This window comes from Anser brachyrhynchus, assembly GCF_964034855.1.
Source record: "Anser brachyrhynchus genome assembly, chromosome: 27".
NCBI lineage: Eukaryota > Metazoa > Chordata > Aves > Anseriformes > Anatidae > Anser > Anser brachyrhynchus.
This window is the reverse complement of record NC_137720.1, coordinates 6,550,652-6,567,434: the sequence shown is the minus strand read 5'-3', so window position 1 is coordinate 6,567,434 and position 16,783 is coordinate 6,550,652. Positions and strand designations below refer to the sequence as shown.

Genomic DNA, 16,783 nt, shown 5'->3' with positions numbered 1-16,783 from the left:
CCCAGGAGACAGGAACTATGCCCTATCCCCAGTCCTACAGACAAGGCAACGGAGGGGAAGGCAACCCCCACCACCACCCCAGCATGCCCCCATTGTCCCATCCACAGGAGAACTAAGGGCACTGGGGTGTGATGGTTCAGGTACCATTGCCCAAAGTGGATTTGAGCAACATAACCATGGGGTTGGCCCCACTGGTAGTGGTGGCGGCCACTCAGCCCCGTGAACCTGCCCCATATCCCTCCCAGCACCACTGGATTGGGTTGGGTTGGGCCGGGTTTGGTTTGGTTTGGTTTGCATCATTGACGTGGATGTGGTTCGGGTGCTGGACCCCTCCAGAGCTCTGCAGGAACAGGGCAGTGTTTCTGCACAAATCCCCCAGAGAAAGCCAGAAGCAGCGTTTGCTTTACAAGACCAAAGTCTCCTGAGGTTAAACAGTTCCTGGCACCGAGGGATGTGTTTCTCCACGGCCAAGTGAGGTGATGGGTGACCAGCCTGGCCAGCTTCGCCCTCCTGGCCCAAATAACCAGATGCTAGAAGCAATCTCCTACGGTAGCAAAGCTTAAACACTGCTGGACTCAGCTCTTACCCAATTCTGCCTCGTTCTCAGACCCCATCCTCCTCTCTCCAGCCATCCCAGCCTGTAGCAGCTTGGAGACAACCCAACCCATGCTCCAAGCCACGGGGCACTAGGATTTCCCCTTTGCCTGCTTCCAGCTGGCTCCCAGCTCCTTCCCGTTCCCACCCGAGCGGGTCCTCGCTCACCTTAAATCAGGCAGCAGCTCGAGGCCGGGAGCCAGGGCAGGCAGGCGGCAAAACCGGGGTGGGAAGCACGAAGCCTTGACAGCCCATCTGGCGTTCGCTTGGTGTTGTCACCTTTCATTCACCCTGACAGGTACAGGGATCACCACCACCCCGCTCTCTTGAAGTCCTGACACGCACAATTTGATGACAGAAGCATGAAATGCCTGCCGACGTGCCTGCTGGAAAAGCGCTCACCCTCTGCAGAGCGTGCAGCCGGGAGAAAGCATGGGATGAGGAGGGGAAGAAGAGCCCCAGGCATCATCACCCCAGTGAATCCGCACGAAGATGGGCCTCTCTGAGGCTCCTCGAGGCCAGCCTCAGTCCCCAGCTTCCTCTGGCTGTAAGCGCAGCCCAGCACCACCAACCCATCACAAAGACACCAGGTGGAGGGACGGTTGGGTGTCTTCAACACTTAATACAGCAAATGACCAATGCTGGTGCCCCGTGCCTCAGTTTCCCTGTCTGAAAGGGGAAGCTCTGCACCCCCTGCTGAACTGCAGCTCGAGATGCTGAGAGCCAGAGGCTCCCGCGTGCATACAGCACCACGCGCCGCGCAGCCGCCCGTTCCACACCGCGTCCGTCTGTCTGTCCCAGCAGATCCCAGCCGGCAGCGGGACTCACACCTAAGTGGGAGCGACAGCAGCGAGAAAATACAGCTCTGCCCAGGCTCCCCGCCGAGCCCCCGGGGATGGCTCCCTCCCGCCCCCCCCACCCCCGCCAAAAACCGATTGCTTTCAGGTGTCGGCCAGTTCATAAAATAAATCTTCCCCTTAAGGAAGGGGGAGGTTTGCAAGGGGGTATTTTTTCCAAAGGCTAAACACAAACCAGAAGGCAGCAGACTGCGGCACGTTGGCTCCGCTTAGATTTCCTTGTCCTTTCAGGACATGGTTGGAGACACACAGCTTCATTTTTCCTCTTGTTTTCTCCCCCCAAAAAATTCTCCCCTAATTTCTAGGGGCTGCTCCAGATTTGCCCCAGTAAGCGCAAGGCGATGCCAACCCGGCCCCGGGGGTTCCTCGCATCCCTGTTTGTTGTGGACTTTTCCTTTCCCTGCAATAAATTTTCCACTTACATTTTAAGGGAAGAAAATGTTTTCCGGTGCTTTTCTGGCTCTTTGTCGGGAATGATTACTCCCAGATTTATTGGGATTTGCAAGGCAGGCGGCGATACCTGGGATCTCCGAAACGCCACTCACCAGGATAATGATGCAGGGAGCACTTGTCAGCCTCAGATCTGATTTATGGAGCAAGGTTTCATCCGTCCTGGTGCGTATAATTTACTGGGCTCTGGAAGTGGCTCATTAGGGGATGAGACGAATAAATCCATCAGTCCCGCGGGGAGGGGAAGAGCTTTGTCCGGCCAAGCTCCATGAATGGCTGGCGAATCCCGGGGGGGGTTTGGGGTTCTCCCCAGGGGGCTTGACTGAGCCACCACGGGGGGAGCGTCCCGGCACGGCGCGGATCTGGCTCTGGGTGCAGGTCAGGGGGTGCCTCACGGCGCCGTTTGGGAGCTGCTCCCCGAACACCGAGCATGCAGGAGAAGTTCAAGCCAAGTACATTTGCTCCTACAAAGCCGATTTCTGGAAGGACTCAGGTTTATTCTTGGTCTGTCCTGGCATCAGAGTCAGTTCAGCGCTTTCTCACTGCACAGACAGTGCAAAAAAAAAAGCCCTGCTGAATTCTCTCCCCAACACCATCTCCCTTTTTCCCTTTTCCTTTTTTTTTTTTTTTTTGTTCCGTTTGCACTATTTTTCAGGTGACTTTCCAGGTAAGGGCTCAATGCTGCCTACAGTCACCCCATATAAATGCAAAATAACTGCAATCGGGTGAGCCCAGCCCTCCACAAAGGGGAATAAACCCCCAGGGGGACACGCAGCCAGACGGGCAACTGAAATCTGCAAGAGCCCTGGCACGGAGTTACTCTGATTTAGACCCATTTAACCAGCTGCTGCATTAGATCAGGGCCAGATCCAGCTCCCAGTTACATATTTGTTATTCTAAGTGATACTGCTCGTTTAGTGTCATTATTTCAAACTTATGCTGTATAACGGTGATATTCTAAAATTAGAAGTAAAAATCGGCACCCTTGAATCCTGCCACAGTCCGGCCACTTCCCAGCAGAGTCAATCTGGAATAAATTCCATTTAATCCCTAGATGCATTCCTGATTTTGCAAATGCTGTCAGAATTTAGGAATTGAAAGTACTATTGCCATGACTTTCAACAGGATTAATGCCCCAAACCCAACCAGAGCATGTCGAGCCCAGCATCTCCCCTAAACCCTGGCTGCCGCCACTTCCACGCTTCATTTTGCTTTTTTATTTTTTTATTTTTTTTATGTATTTGGGGCAGCTCTGAGAAAAATCAAGCCTGAACTTGGCACCCCACAGCACTGTCCAAGGCAACCTGGAAATCTCCCGCGCGTCTGGTGCACAAAGCACAAATCTCTCCTCATTACAGCACAGAGCGGCCGGCACGGCGCTGCCAGCCCGGGGCCAGGGGCGGACGGAGGGGACGGTGTCCCTGCAGGGAGAGGCTCTGCTCCGGCATAAAACCGAGCCTACAGACACCAAACTGCCCGGCTAAGTCAGCAGCCAGGGAAACCCAAGCAGCCGGCGTGAATCCACCCCGGGTTCTCGCTTGCAAAGACAGGGCCAGATCCTGTGCGCGTTTAAAGCAGCCCGGCCAGGCTGAGCCCGGGGGAATTAAGCTGATTTACTCCTGCAGCTCCTCTAAAGGCCACTGCATCACCGACACACTTTGTAAACACTTGTGTGTTATTTTTTATTTGGCAGCTACAGAAAATGGCTAGATTTTACTCTGCTCTGAGTCAAGCCAAAATAACACCGCCGCTTTTTTCTTCCCCTCAATCTATCTCCGTAAAATGCAAATGAAAACAAAAGCAGTTCGGCTTGGCTTTCGTGCTGTGTTTAATCCCGTTCACAGCCATGCAGTTCATTTTCATGGGTTTTGTTGCCTTGATTGTTATTGCTATCGTTAATTTAAGGCGCGCTTTGACACCGAATGTTGTTCTGGAGTAAGAACTCAAGCCGCTGCCGGAACGACGCAATAACTTAGAGATTTCGGTAACGATGCCGAAAAACTCACCCAGAGCTGTACTCTCAACAAAGCCACGATTTGCCTGAAAAACTCCCCCCATTAGCAGTGCTGAGGGCACGCATGTACTATTGCAGCACACAGATATCACTCCTTGGCTATTTCTACAGGGCTGTAATCCAGCCAGGCAGGGCTGGATTATATAGGAAATACGATCACAATATGTTTGTACAAATTGAGATATTTCTGCCGTTGTGCGGGTGCAACTGCCACACGCTCATCTGTGTCTCCGCAATCTAGATGCACGCTTGCACGATTTTGCTGTCCATGTGTTGGTAACACACACTGATAGAGAAATGCCCTGTGCTGTGTGCACGTCTATAATACACATTTCCATGCAATTGAATTATCTGTGCATACATCTGGATGGCTATAAATACGCGTGTATATAGGTATTTGTGTAAAGCGCGTGTGTGGCACGCAGGCTGCCGTTGCCTTTGTGCATTGTTACTCCATGCGGGGATATGTTTGTGTCCACGCTTTTCCTTTGTGAGACCTGGGAGCGGGACCATTTTCTACTTCGCCAGCCTCATTAAACAGCAAATCTGGCTCCGGCTCGGTGGAACCGATGGATTTCCGGCAGGGTCAGGCCGAGGGGCTCTGTCTCCCACTCAGCCTAACGCAAACCAGGATCGCGAGCAGCAAGGAAGATTTCCCCAGGTGAATTAATAAAGTCATTTTCCTGCCATCACCACGCACATTCCTGAGCAAGATCGAACTTTGGCTGGAGACAAAGCTCTGCAATGAATCAGGCAACAGAAATTGGGGGATTTTCTGGGGTATTTGTGAGGAAAAGAGGGATACGCAGACAGGCAAAGGCTGAGGGTTGAACCCATGGTACTGCTGCAGCTTTAGGAAAAAATGTGAGCAAAGAAATGGACTCCTTTGCTGCTCAAGGCTGGCATCAAGCTGCCTGGGAATATGGAAAATGCCCCTGCCCCATGCTACTGCTGACCCAAACAAAGCAAAATGAGATCCGTAATGAAATAACCGCCCGAACAGAGGCAAAGCCCTTTGCCATACAACCCAATGGAAAGGATGGGGAGGAGCGCGATGAGGAGCCCTGCACGGAGCAGAGCCCTGCCTGGCCGCGCTCGGTCACAGTTCTCGGGGCACACGTACGTGCCCAGCTGCTGCCCCCAGGCTGAGGTCGCTCCCCGTGTCCCAGAGGGCGAGAGGCAGGGACGTGCCCCAGCGCCGCACCAGAGCACACCGAGCCCAGCCGGGGTGAATCCCCGCTGGGGACCAGCAGAAGGTTCCTGCCCTGGGGCGCGGACCCTGGAGGAGCCCCAGCTAGGGATGCAGGCAGCCAGTATGGCCAAGTCCCACATCTTCCTCGGTGGAGGGAATAACCTCTTGGATTCCCCACAACACGTGTCCTTGCCACAACAGGCAGAGGCCTGCGGCACATCCCAGCTCCTTTTGTCCGCACATGGCAGACATGGAGAGGCGAATCAGAGCCGCACAACAGCCTCCAAGCCCTGCTCCAGGCTCAGTCTGCAATGGCCCAGCCCAGCCGGAGATGCCACAGGCTGCGCTTTGGTGCCCCAGTGGCATCAGGAGGGCAGTCGCCCCTGCACCCAGCCCTGCCCTAACCCTGAAGCCGAGGCATAGAGCCACGCTGAGCTGAGCTCCCCTGCGCTTTCCAGAGGAAGCCGTGGCTGTTTCTCAGCAGGCTCCCAGGAAGTGCTTTCTTCCCAAACTGCAGATTTCTCAGGGAAAAAAAAAAAAATCAAAATCCCTGAGACAAAGCCCATCGGTCAAAGTGGGGCCGCTGGCCCCCCCTTGGCGCTGCCTGCTGCTCCGCTTGCCCTTTGCTTGCTCGCAGCGCTGCAGAGAGGGGCTGAAAGTGGAATTGGCTCTGGCTGAGGGCTGCCAAGGGGCTCAGGCTGGCCCTTGCCTCCTGTGGCCTCCATCTGCTGCACCCAGGGAGTTTGGGGTGATTTGTGCACTGGATATGCCCCGGTGGAGGTTGGACGTGAGGCTGGTGCAGCCCAGCACCTTGGCACACCCCAGCATTGGCTTTGAGGCAGGGACCCCAAATCCTTCAGGAGGCAGGAAGGGCGAGAGGGAGAGAACACACCCCCGATCCTGCGCAGTAGGGATTGCTCCATGCCGTGCGAGCTTTTCCAAGGCTCTTGGTAGCTTTACAAAGTCTTGGCTGTGCAGGGATATTCCTACAAACCACAGAGCTATGCAAACCCTCCCGGACTCCTGCCGAGCACTTCAGTGACATCTTGTGATCTCCAGGGAGGCAAGACAGCTCTCTGAGATGGCTTGAGATGGTTGGGAGAGCCAATGGGATGCAAAGAGGGAAAAAATCCTCTTCTGAGCCAGCAAGAGAGAAACCGAAAACAAAAAATATTTTCACTCCAAGCATCCCACTGGAGTCCTCCTGCTGCACTTTGCAGATCTTTTGCCATGGTTCATCTGGTAGCACATGTGCAAATAGACAAAACTGGGACACAAAAGGACTTTTCCATCCAAGAGCAGAACCAGTGGCATGTCTCCTTGCAGAGGTGTCATTTGGATGCTAAGACAGCGTGAAAAGTTTCTCCCTGAAGGGTCACGATCATCCTTCTTCCGCAAATACTCTGGTTTGTGACAAATGAACCCCATGAGCCCCGTGGTGACCTCCCTCTCCTGCTCAGTCCTGTCCCAACACCCGTGCACAGTGCAAAGGGCAGAGCCGCAGGCCACAAGGAGGGCCACAAGCAGACCGCCACGTTGGCCTCCCCTGCAGCCTTTCCCCTGATCTCAAAGCACCCAGCCCATCCGTGGGCCAAGCCAGGAGGATGAGGCACCGCGGTCTGGCTCCACAGACGAGAAAGCGCAGGGCAGAGGGGTGGTGGTGGGCCCGGGAGACCCCAGGAGTCCTGGGTCAGCCCTACTGGCTGGGTTGATGGGACAAAACCCCCCAGCACCTCCACAGGCTGCCATCTGCACAACAAATACCCAAAAGAGCTCACAAACTCTCTCCCCACCACTGCCTTCAGCACCCAGATTCTCCAAATCCCTGCTGGCTCTAGACCAAGCACCTCCCAAGAGCCTTCCGCCTGCCCAGGAGGGTCCCCGCCGTGGATCCAGCCCAGAAGGACAGAACATCCCCGGGCAGAAACCTGTCCCTGCCGCCCCCCCACACACACACCAGCAGTACACATGGATAGACTCATCCCTCTGCTATTAAAAGTCTCTAAATGCCAGCAGTAAAACTGGGAGAGGTTCTTTGAAACTAATAAATCTTTACAGGAGTTATGCTATGTTTAATAACACTTAATGACTTGTCACATGCCAGAGGACTTAAAGTCCCTATTTAGCAATAATTTACAATGTGCAGCGAGCTGAGGACAGTCGAACGGGAAAATCCCAGCAGCTCCAGCTGCTGCGAAGGGAAAGTGTTGGGCAGCGCTGCGTGCAGAGCAGGATGTGGAGGGAGCCATCACAGGCATTTGGGGGGGTAAGGAGGGGACACCACCAGAACAAGCCGGGGCCCCACATCGCAGCCCCACAACCACTTTCCTTGCTTTTCAGCTTCCCTCCCCGGGGGCTGGAATACCCAGCCGTGATTTACAGCACACGCTGCGGACCTGGTGTTCCTGCAATAACGCGGGGCTCTGCAACGACCTGACACCATCGCATCAATCCTGCATCTGCGGATGGGACATAGGGATTACATTATATTTTTATCATAATCTTCAAAGCAAGATTGCCTTTTGATTTCAGATTTGTGCCACGGGCTAACAAAGCACACCTATACTGCCTCAGCACTGCCAATAAAAGCAATAGCGCGCTGTACAACATTATTTTTCGGTGTTATGCTGTTGTTTGGCTGTTTATCATGTCTGTGACCCACCTGGTTCTTCTCCACCTGTTTTTGCTACTCCAAAGCAGTTCATCCCCTGCCCTGCTACCCTGATACCCACAGTTTTTTTTTTTAGATTTTTTTTTTGGAGATCCTAGCACAGAGCAATGTCCCAGGATTAGTAGAAAGCTGTGCTGTGTGCCATGCATATGGGAAAACAGCAAATGGAAGCACAAAACATCATCCTGCAGCTTGGCTATCCGCTCGTTTCTCTGCGTCTGTTACCTAATCTCCTCTCTCTTTGACATTGATCTTCCCTGCTGTAACACCCGGCCTTTGAATCGCCAAACCTGACCCGATCGTTTTGCACTTAACCACCCCCAAAGCTGCATAAAACCTGCCCCCAGCCCCCAAATCCAGACGCCGGGGCCCCAGGATGCAGCCGAAGTGGCTCTGCTGCAGATGGATGCAGAGGAGCAGAAAGGGAGGAGAGAGAGGGTGGAAGAGGAGCGAGCCCCGGCGAACCCCGGCCCCTCGCCTCGCCATCCCCGCGGCAGAGAAGGGAGCTGGGAGCTCTGCGAAGCCGGGCTGGGGGCACGGCGGTGCTCAGCCCCGCGGGGCTGCTCCGAGGGCAGACAGAGACACGGAGCACACGGAGCCGTGGGTCTGGCCTCGGCAGAGCCCTGCCTGCCCCGGTGCCGTGCCTCGGGGTCAGCGCCTTCCCTGACCCGGCCTGCCCAGGCCTCGGCCGCAGCCCCGAGGAGGGAAGGGCCGCAGACAGCCTCCCGCGGCCCGCGAAGGGGAAAAAACCCCACGGGCGTCTGAGAGACCGAGGGCAGAGGTTTGTCCCCCTGCCTGGGACTCGGAGCTGCTCCCAGGGTTGGGGTTGAAGCGTTGAATCGAGGAAGGGCCCTGGGCGTTTCCTGCAGCCCGAAGACCCCCGGGAGCGGCGAGCGGCGAGGACCAGACCCCGCAGCCCCCGCCCGGGCACGGAGCGGGTTTGTGCCCGCAGCCCCGGGAGGGGGCTCGGGGCGCCCGGGGCTGGGGGGCACCGGGATTCGAGGGTTAACGGAGCGGGTGGGAGGGCGCACGTGACCCGAGCGGTGCGGTGGGCTGGGGTGGGTGGGTGTGAGTGTGCCGGGGGTGCTGGGCGAGCCCTCCCTTCCAGCCCCACACCCCCCCTCCTCCCCAGCCCCGCACAAAATCCGCTCCCCGCGGCCGCCCCGGCCCCTCCAACCTGCGGCATGGAGGCGAGGGACTGCCCGGCCTTCCCCCCGGGCCGCCGGGCCGAGCCCCCCCCGGGGCCACCGCGGACCCCCGGCCCCTTCGTGGCCGGGCTGCCGGGACCCCCCCGGCACCCGCCGCCGCTCAGCCCCCACTGCCCGCCGGACAAGGCAGAGCCCCGGTACCTGGGGGCCGCCGGCCCGGGCCCCCTCGCCGCGGCCGTCAGTGGGAAGCCCTTCTACCCGGCCGGGGCTGCAGGTACCGGGGCTTGCGGGGCGGAGGTGGGAGCCGGGGCCGTTCCTCCCCCCCCCCCTTTCCTTTCCTCCTTTCTGCCCCCGCACGGAGCCCGATCCTGCCGTCGGCCCCGGGGATGCGCCGGGCGGGCTGCCCTCGGTGCCTCCGGGCCCCCTCCCCGCCGACACGCTCCCGCTGTCGCGACACGGCCCCGTTAGAGCACAGACCGGGCGGCCTCGACCCCGGCACGCCCGAGGGGAGCGGGGATCCCGGGCAGGGCGGCGGGGCCGGGAGCGGCGCGAGCTCAAGCTACGGGGGTGGAAAAGCGGCCCCGTCCCTCGGGGGGATGCGTCCGGCCGCAGCCCGGGCCCGGCCTCACCGGCAGCCGACGGCAGCTCCCGGGCCGGGAGCGGCGGGGTCCCGGCGGGTCCGGGGGTCCCGGCGGGTCCGGGGGTCCCGGCTCGGGGCCGCCGCCAGGCTCAGGCAGGACGCGGCGCTTCCCCCGGGCGCTCCTCGTCGTTCCCCGGTCTCCACCGGCCGGGCAGCGCCCCGGGCCCGCTCCTCTCCTCGCTCTTTCCCTCCCGGACGAGGCCGTCGGAGACCGCCGAGGGCTCCGGTTCATCCCGTCCCGCGGGCCTTTTATGTCCCCGTTCGCTTTAATAGACCCCCCCCCCCAAAAAAGAGGCAGCACCGCAGTGTAATGGGAACCAGGTGGGGCTCGGCACAACAGGTAGAGAAAGCCTCGGGGCACCGGGGACCCCCCCGCCACCCCCCGGGCCGGGCCGTACCGGGGCCGCGCTTACCTGCTCCGGGTGCCGGCGGCCGCGCTCTCTCCCCCGGTTCCCGGGAGCCCTTCCCGTGCCCCGTCCCTCCGCTAATGATCCCTCTGAGCGCTCCTTTCCCCTCCCGGTTCACCCAATAACCGTGCAGCTGCTCCCCAGCTGCCGCTTCCCCAGCGCCGCAGAATTGGTCAGGGGGTGTCGGTTTGGGGGTCTCTGTACCTTCCCTTTTTCCCATCCTCTTTGTCCCCCTGCGACTCTGTTTATTTAGCTACGCGCCCGTATCCTGCTCCCTTCCTGCCTTCTCCTTTCTGGCCATTTATTTATTTGTCTCCACTGCTGGAACCCGCTGGTCGCTTGGAAATGCGGTGCCTTTGGCAAGGGGGAAAACCCCAAACCCGCCGCGTTTATCAGACCAGTTTGTGCAGCGGATTTTTTTACTTTGTTTTTCCTGATTTTCGGTTGCATTTTTTTTTCTTGCCTTTGCTCCGCTCTTTGGTGGGGCTTGTTTTTTATCGCTAAACCCCCTGGCCCAGCTCTAACCCGGGCTCAGCCCGGCCGAGCCCTTTGGAAGACAAAGCCGGGAGGAAGCGGCAGCTCGGCCTCGTCCCCTCGCCGTTTCCCGCCGCCGGGGCACGGACACAGGTCGGTACCGAGAGGGAAGGGGAGCGGTCGCCCCCCCAAACCCGCCCCAAGATAACATTTTCCCATTAATTCAAAGCAGATGCACCTCGACTCGTGGCTGTGCGCAGTAACCTCCAAATTGCCTTAATTATGAAACAACCAAAAATCAGAAAGGAAAGTCCAGAAAAGGCCGCTCCGGGGGCTGGTTGCGGGGGGGCACAGAGCCCCATGAGGGTGTGCGGGGACGGGGACCCTGCTCTGCCGAGATGTGACGGTAACGGGCCAGGAAGGAGGATCCGTCCCCAAGGAGGTGATTTCCCCCCTCGCCGGCCCCAAGCGCTGCGCTGTGCCCAGCGCCCAGCGGTGGGCCGCATCCTGCCCCTCTCCAGGGCCGAGCCCACCAGGGGGGCTTCTGGCCTCCACCTGCTGCCAGCCCAAGTCTCTGGAGGTGGTGGCTGGGTGGGGGCAAAAGAATGGATTTCAGTTCATCTCCTGTCCGGGTAAAGCCCCTGTGTGTCCCCTGCGACTGCTGGGGGACCAGGTCCCCTTCACCAGTTCTGCTCCTCGGGGGACCCCGCAGCACCTGGTCCTGGCCAGAGCCGCTCAGACTCACTGAGCTCTGCACGTCCCTCCCTGGGGACAAGCACCCCTCCTTGGGGGACAAAGGCGATCGTGGTGCCTCTGAAACACCGGCAGGGATTTACCTCCTGGAGCCCATTCCGTGGGACTCCCCACAGGCAGAGCAGCAGCGGGGGGAAGGGGGGAACCCCAAACCTATTGCTCTGGCTCCCGTCGTGCAGGAGGGAGGGGAAAGGAGCAAAGAGGGTGTTTTTTTTGTTTGTTTGTTTTTTTACTCCTTTTCAAATCATTTCCTAAGAGTTACGGCTGAGGGAAATGCAGCACCAGCGGCAGGCAGAGGCTTTATGGGGTGCACTGTGCCTGTCCCCCCTCGAACCGAGCTGAGCCGTAGGGCTCTGGATGTGGCCCAGGCGCTGTGGCTCCAACGGCTCTGCCCCGGGGGGAGGCAGCAGTCTGCGCAGGAAGGGAGCAGGGAGAGCTGAGCAAAGCTTGGCCGGGAAGGTGAACCCGTGCTCGCCCGCCTCTGCCCCGCCGCACACCCTGTACCCATCAGAGCAGCTCCTGAGAGGCGCCCCAAGCGCGGGTCCTGCGGTGCCGAGCACCCACCAAGCTTTACCCTGGCACCCCCGGGGAGCCAGCCCCCCGCTCCCTCAGAGCAAGGGCTTTGCCCTCCACGCTCCTTGCCATGGCTTTGACCCAGGCGCAGCCCCTTTCCCCTGGAGCTGCACCCACACATCTCATGGGGTGACGGGGAATGCTCCTGAACTGCAGTCTTCACCCTCTCCCCGCAGGGACGGGGGGGCTCCTTGCTGCGTTAACCAACCCATCTTGTGCCTCTCCCCTCCCAGGTGGTGAGAAGGGATGCAAAGGTGAGTACCAGGCGGTGCCCGCAGCCTGCCGGGCCCCCAGCAAAGCCCCGGGACAGCTGGGCTGCGTGCTGGCAGCACCCCTGGGCAGCCTGCGGGAGCACCCGGCTCCCCCGCTGCCCGAGTCCCTGCCGCTGGGCAGGAGCAAGAGCAAGAAGCGGAGGAACAGGACGACCTTCAGCACCTTCCAGCTAGAGGAGCTGGAGAAGGTTTTCCAGAAGACGCACTACCCCGATGTCTACGCCCGCGAGCAGCTGGCGCTGCGGACGGACCTGACCGAGGCCAGGGTGCAGGTACGGCTCGGGGCTCTCGGCATCTTGCTGAGGGGTTGTGCCAGGCAGGGCTGGAGGACACTTTCCTCTCCTGCGCAGCAGAGCTTGCGGAGGTGGTGCTGAGTGAGGAGCTGTTGCTCCCTGGAGGATTGGGCCAAGCCCCAGGGAGGAAATCCCAGCCCCGGTGCTCACTGCGCCCACCACCGCTGTGGTGCCTCGCTGCGCCTCTTCCTTTGTCCCCTCCAAGGGACAGCAAAAGTTAAAAATTGGGAGGCTGCTGCCAGCACCCCCCAGCCTCCCCGTACCCAGTTCCCCACCAAACAGCCCCCTCACCGCCCCCTGGCCTCCCTCCCATCCCAACCCCGGATGAGCAGCGGTGGAGCAGCCCCGCACCCAGCCCAAGCCCCCAGGGTGCAGCCTGGGTGGGGTTGGGGATCCCATCCCGGGACCCCACTTTCATGTTGTGAAGCAGCGCGGGTGGGGGGGCGAACAGAGCAGGGCAGGAGGCTGGGGGCGCGTGGCGCGAGGCTGGGCGCTGACTGCCCTGAGCCACCGAGCCCCGGGTGCTGCCCCCTGCATGGGGCAGGGGCTGGGGACACGGCAGGGGCAGGGGACACTCACCCCAAGCCAGCAAACACCCAGCCTGGCAGCGCCTGCCATGGCCTCTGAGAGAGCTCCAAGCCCTGATTTGGGGTGGATTTGGCTGAAATTAACAGTAGCATCGGGAGCTGTGTGGTGGGAATCCCAGCACCACGTCCTGCTCTCCGGGACACGTTGCTGGACCTGACCGGTCCCAGCAGCCCGGGGGGGGGGGGGGGGGGGGGGGCGCGTCTTGTCCTGAAGAGCCTCCTGCAGCAAAACCTGGGGTAAATGAAGCCCAGAATCACAAGGGAGAGAAAATCACCATGCATGGAGCAGGACTGCTTCTTTTCCAAGAGAGATGCGCCATTTCTGCTCTTTGGCTAGATAAAAAGTCTGGGGAGCTTGAGGCTGGCCAGGGCTGCCCATGAGGGAATTTTCTCCATTCCCCACCATGGAGAGAATCAGCAGCCTTGGCAGGGGAGGGGAGGGGAGGGATGGGGGGGGCACGGGCTGCTCTTCCTGCCGGGGCAGGCAGGGGTCTCCATGCCTCAGCCCCTCCTCTGCCCCCCAGGTCTGGTTCCAGAACCGACGGGCCAAGTGGCGGAAACGGGAACGCTACGGGAAAATCCAGGAGGTGAGAAACCCCACAGCTGCCCACGGCACCCCCATCGCACCCCGGTACCCCCATCGGTAACCCACATTGCCCAGCTTTTGCCTCTGCCACGAGCTGTGTGGTTACGTCCACCCCCCCCCCGGCAAGGCACCCGGCCCCCCGGGAAAAGGGGGAAGATGCAGCGTCACCGTCACCTTCTGCTAGGGCAGGACGAGGCTGCTGCACGGCCCTGCCGTCTCCCCTGGGAACGTGCCCCTCCGGGAAGGTTTTGGGTCCCCCCCCATGAAAGGAAACCCCTTTTGCAGGGCCGGCGATCCATCATTCCCAGCAGCATCCCCCGATGGTGCGTGGTCACCCAGGGTCTCCCTCCTCTTCCTCGTTGCCCTATAAATCCACCAGCGTTTCGCCCCTCCCTTTTCTGCAAAACCGCCTTCTTTTCAAACACTGAAAAGCACAGAAATAGCTTAAAGAGCAGCTCCGTACACGTCCCCGAGGCTCTCCCGTGACCGCCCTGCTTGGTGTAGGGGCTGCAGCACCACAAGGGAAGGGGGCTGGGGGGGTGCCGGGGGGCAGCAGCGCTGCGGGCAGCACCCCCCGGGGCAGCACCCCCCGGGGCAGCCCCCCCCGGGGCAGCCCCCCCGGGCACCGTGCTGCGCGGATTTCTGTCGGGATTCGCTCCCGCAGGCAATCGAAGCGAAGCGGCGGCAGCTCCTGCGGCGCTCGCTCGCTGGGGGCAAGGGGGATGCGAGGGCTGGGGGCGACGCGGTGCCCACCCTCCCCTGGGCGCACGCAGCCCCTCCGCCGCCTCACCCGGGGCCTCCCGTGCCTTTCCCCAGCTGCAGAGCGACCTGTGGCCGAGCGCCGGCCCCGGGAGCCCGGCGGGGCCCTGCCTCGCGGCCCCCGAGAGCATCCCGTCGCCGCGCGTGTCGCCGTACCCCCCCGCTCACAGCAACGTGGCCGGCTTCGTGGGCATCCCCGCCCCCCCCGGGCACCCCCCCGCCATCGGCAGCCTCTACTCCCTGCACGGCCTCCCCCCGGCGCTCAGCGGCCGCCCCTTCGAGCCCCCTCCGGAGGACGAGCACAAAGCGGCCGCGCTGCTGGCGCTGCGGATGCGAGGCAAGGAGCCGGGCGGGCTGCTGGGCTGGGCCACGTAACCCCCCCGCGCGGCACGCGGCCCCCCAGCCCCCCCCGAGCCCCCCCGGGCCCCCCGGGCCACGTCCTCCCCCTCCGCCTCCTCCCTCCCGAGGCGCTCGGCACCGCGGCAGCGGGGTCACCCCGCACCCCCCGCGCCCTCTGCGTCGTGCTACGGGGGGGCAGCGAAAGGGTCCCCCCCAAACGCAGCCCACCCCGGCACCTCTCCGCCCCCCCCTGCGGACGCAGAGAAGCAGCAAGTGGCTGGCGGGGACCCGGCCGTCACTGCCTCTGCCATCGGGGCTGGCGCTGGGACCCCAGAAATCAGCTCCGGAAACCCCCGGGTCCCCCCCAGCACCTTCGGCCCAGGGCGAACAGGGTCTGATGGCGGGGGCCACTGTGCCCCTGCCCCTACCGGCCTGGGCGCCCCAGCTGCAGCCGTCCTGGGAAGAAATGGGGGGGGAAGAAATGGTCACTTGGGGAGGGGGGGGTCCCCATTTTTGGAGTGGCCTCAGGCATCGGGGGGAGGGGAGGGGACACGACTGAATTCCCCCATGCAGCTGCTGTGCTTCATTTGCTCTGTGACGGGGGGGTCCCAGGGCAAACTGCAAAGCACCCCCAAACACCTCAAGGCAGTGCACCCGAGCTTACTTTCCAGACAGTAAACGCCCCCCCCCCCGGCCAAATTGCCCAAATCAAGCCAAGACCAGGTCTCTTCTTGCTCCTGCTGACCCCATCTTTAGAAGATGCTGTTACACCCCCTTGTGCCAAAAAATAATAAAATATCCCCAACAGCCCTCCCCCTTTGCTGCCAGTTCTGCCGCATGCCGGTGCTGGGGAAGGGAAGTGGAGACGCTCAGAAGGGGCCCAGCCTCACTGACCGGCCCAATCTGGGGCAAAAAAATCCCAAGGTTTCCATGCAAAACCCTCCAAAACCCTCAGTACCCCAGGAGCACCATGGCCACGGCAGGTGGACAACCCCCAGGGGCCCCACGCTGCACCCCCCCTCCCTGCAGCCCCTGCCATCTGCAGGGATTTTGTTACTCATTTATAAACAATAAAACACACTTTTAATAAGTTATTTATGGCTGGGGCCGTGCTGTAAAAGCCACGGTCTCTGATCGCCCGCACAGCTGGGGAACATTTCGGAGAGGCGCGATGGAGACGCAGCTCGCTCACACCTCGGCCGCCGGCTCCTGCCCCGGCAGCGGAGGCACAAGGTGGGTGCTGGGGGTGCCCGCGCCCCCGCAGGAGGGAGGCAGCCCTCAGGGGCTCAGCTTTGCAGACAAAGCCCTCACCTCACCTCCCCGCCCACGCTGCTCAGCGGGGGACAAGGTCAGGGTGCAGCACTGGGGGTGGTTTGTGCCACGGGACACCCAGCAGGAGCACCACGGGTTCAGCCTGCCCCTGTCCTTGCCTCTCACTGAAATCGGGGGGGAATCTTTTGGGATTCACCAACCCAAGCTACCCACAGCTGCTGCTACCCCTCGGTCAGGGAAACTGAGGCACAGCAAGGCACAACGGGGAGCTCTGCTGCAGCCAGGCTCCAGGTTTTGGTCTCCAGCTCCTCCACTGCATCACGGAATCATTACGGTTGGAAGAGCCCTCCAGGATCACCTGGCCCAACCACCCCCTGCCACCAGCACCCTCTGAGCCCTGTCCCCAAGCACCGGGCCCGACCTCTCCTTGAGCACCCCCAGGGACGGTGACTCCCCCACCTCCCTGGGCAACCCGTCCCAACGCCTGACCGCTCTTTCTGAGCAGAAATGTCTCCTCATTTCCCACCCGAACCTCACCCGGCACAACTCGAGGCCATTCCCTCTGGTCCTGTCACAGTTACCTGCGAGAAGAGGCCGACCCCCAGCTCCCCGCACCTCCCCCTCAGGTGGCTGCAGAGAGCAGCGAGCTCTGCCCTGAGCCTCCTCTTCCCCAGACCAAACCCCCCCAGCTCCCCCAGCCGCTCCTCACAGGACCTGTGTCCCAGGCCCTTCCCCAGCCTCGCAGCCCTGCTCTGGACACGCTGCAGGGCCTCGGTGTCCCTCTGGTAGTGAGGGGCCCAAAGCTGAACCCAGCACTCGAGGGGCGGCCGCAGCAGAGCCGAGTACAGGGGAACGATCACCCCCTAGGCCAACAGATCTGGTCCACCGTAAGCGTGCCCTGA

The 16,783-nt window shown here is 61.0% G+C and overlaps 1 protein-coding gene across 3 annotated transcripts; it reads left to right on the top strand.

The window, feature by feature from the left end:
• The first annotated feature begins 1,521 nt into the window (after positions 1 to 1,521).
• Positions 1,522 to 16,782, top strand: ALX3 (ALX homeobox 3). 3 transcript variants are annotated; one of them, XM_080569305.1, is made up of 4 exons: positions 1,522 to 9,200; positions 12,007 to 12,317; positions 13,450 to 13,512; positions 14,328 to 16,782. In XM_080569305.1, exons 1-4 carry the CDS (start codon positions 8,963 to 8,965, stop codon positions 14,643 to 14,645), a joined length of 930 nt encoding a protein of 309 aa, XP_080425431.1. In that variant the 5' UTR covers positions 1,522 to 8,962; the 3' UTR covers positions 14,646 to 16,782. The 3 variants fall into 3 exon arrangements, with proteins under 3 accessions (XP_080425431.1, XP_080425432.1, XP_080425433.1); XM_080569306.1 differs by having other exon boundaries at positions 9,070 to 9,906; positions 10,492 to 12,317; XM_080569307.1 differs by having other exon boundaries at positions 9,131 to 9,200; positions 10,492 to 12,317.
• Position 16,783: the final 1 nt, after the last annotated feature.

Bases quoted from the DNA above. Each gene is read 5' to 3' on its own strand.
- ALX3 (XM_080569305.1), top strand. From the start codon at position 8,963: ATGGAGGCGAGGGACTGCCCGGCCTTCCCCCCGGGCCGCCGGGCCGAG. The intron at 9,201-12,006 runs GTACCGGGGCTT...CTCCCCTCCCAG, and splicing joins CTACCCGGCCGGGGCTGCAG to GTGGTGAGAAGGGATGCAAA. The intron at 13,513-14,327 runs GTGAGAAACCCC...GCCTTTCCCCAG, and splicing joins GCTACGGGAAAATCCAGGAG to CTGCAGAGCGACCTGTGGCC.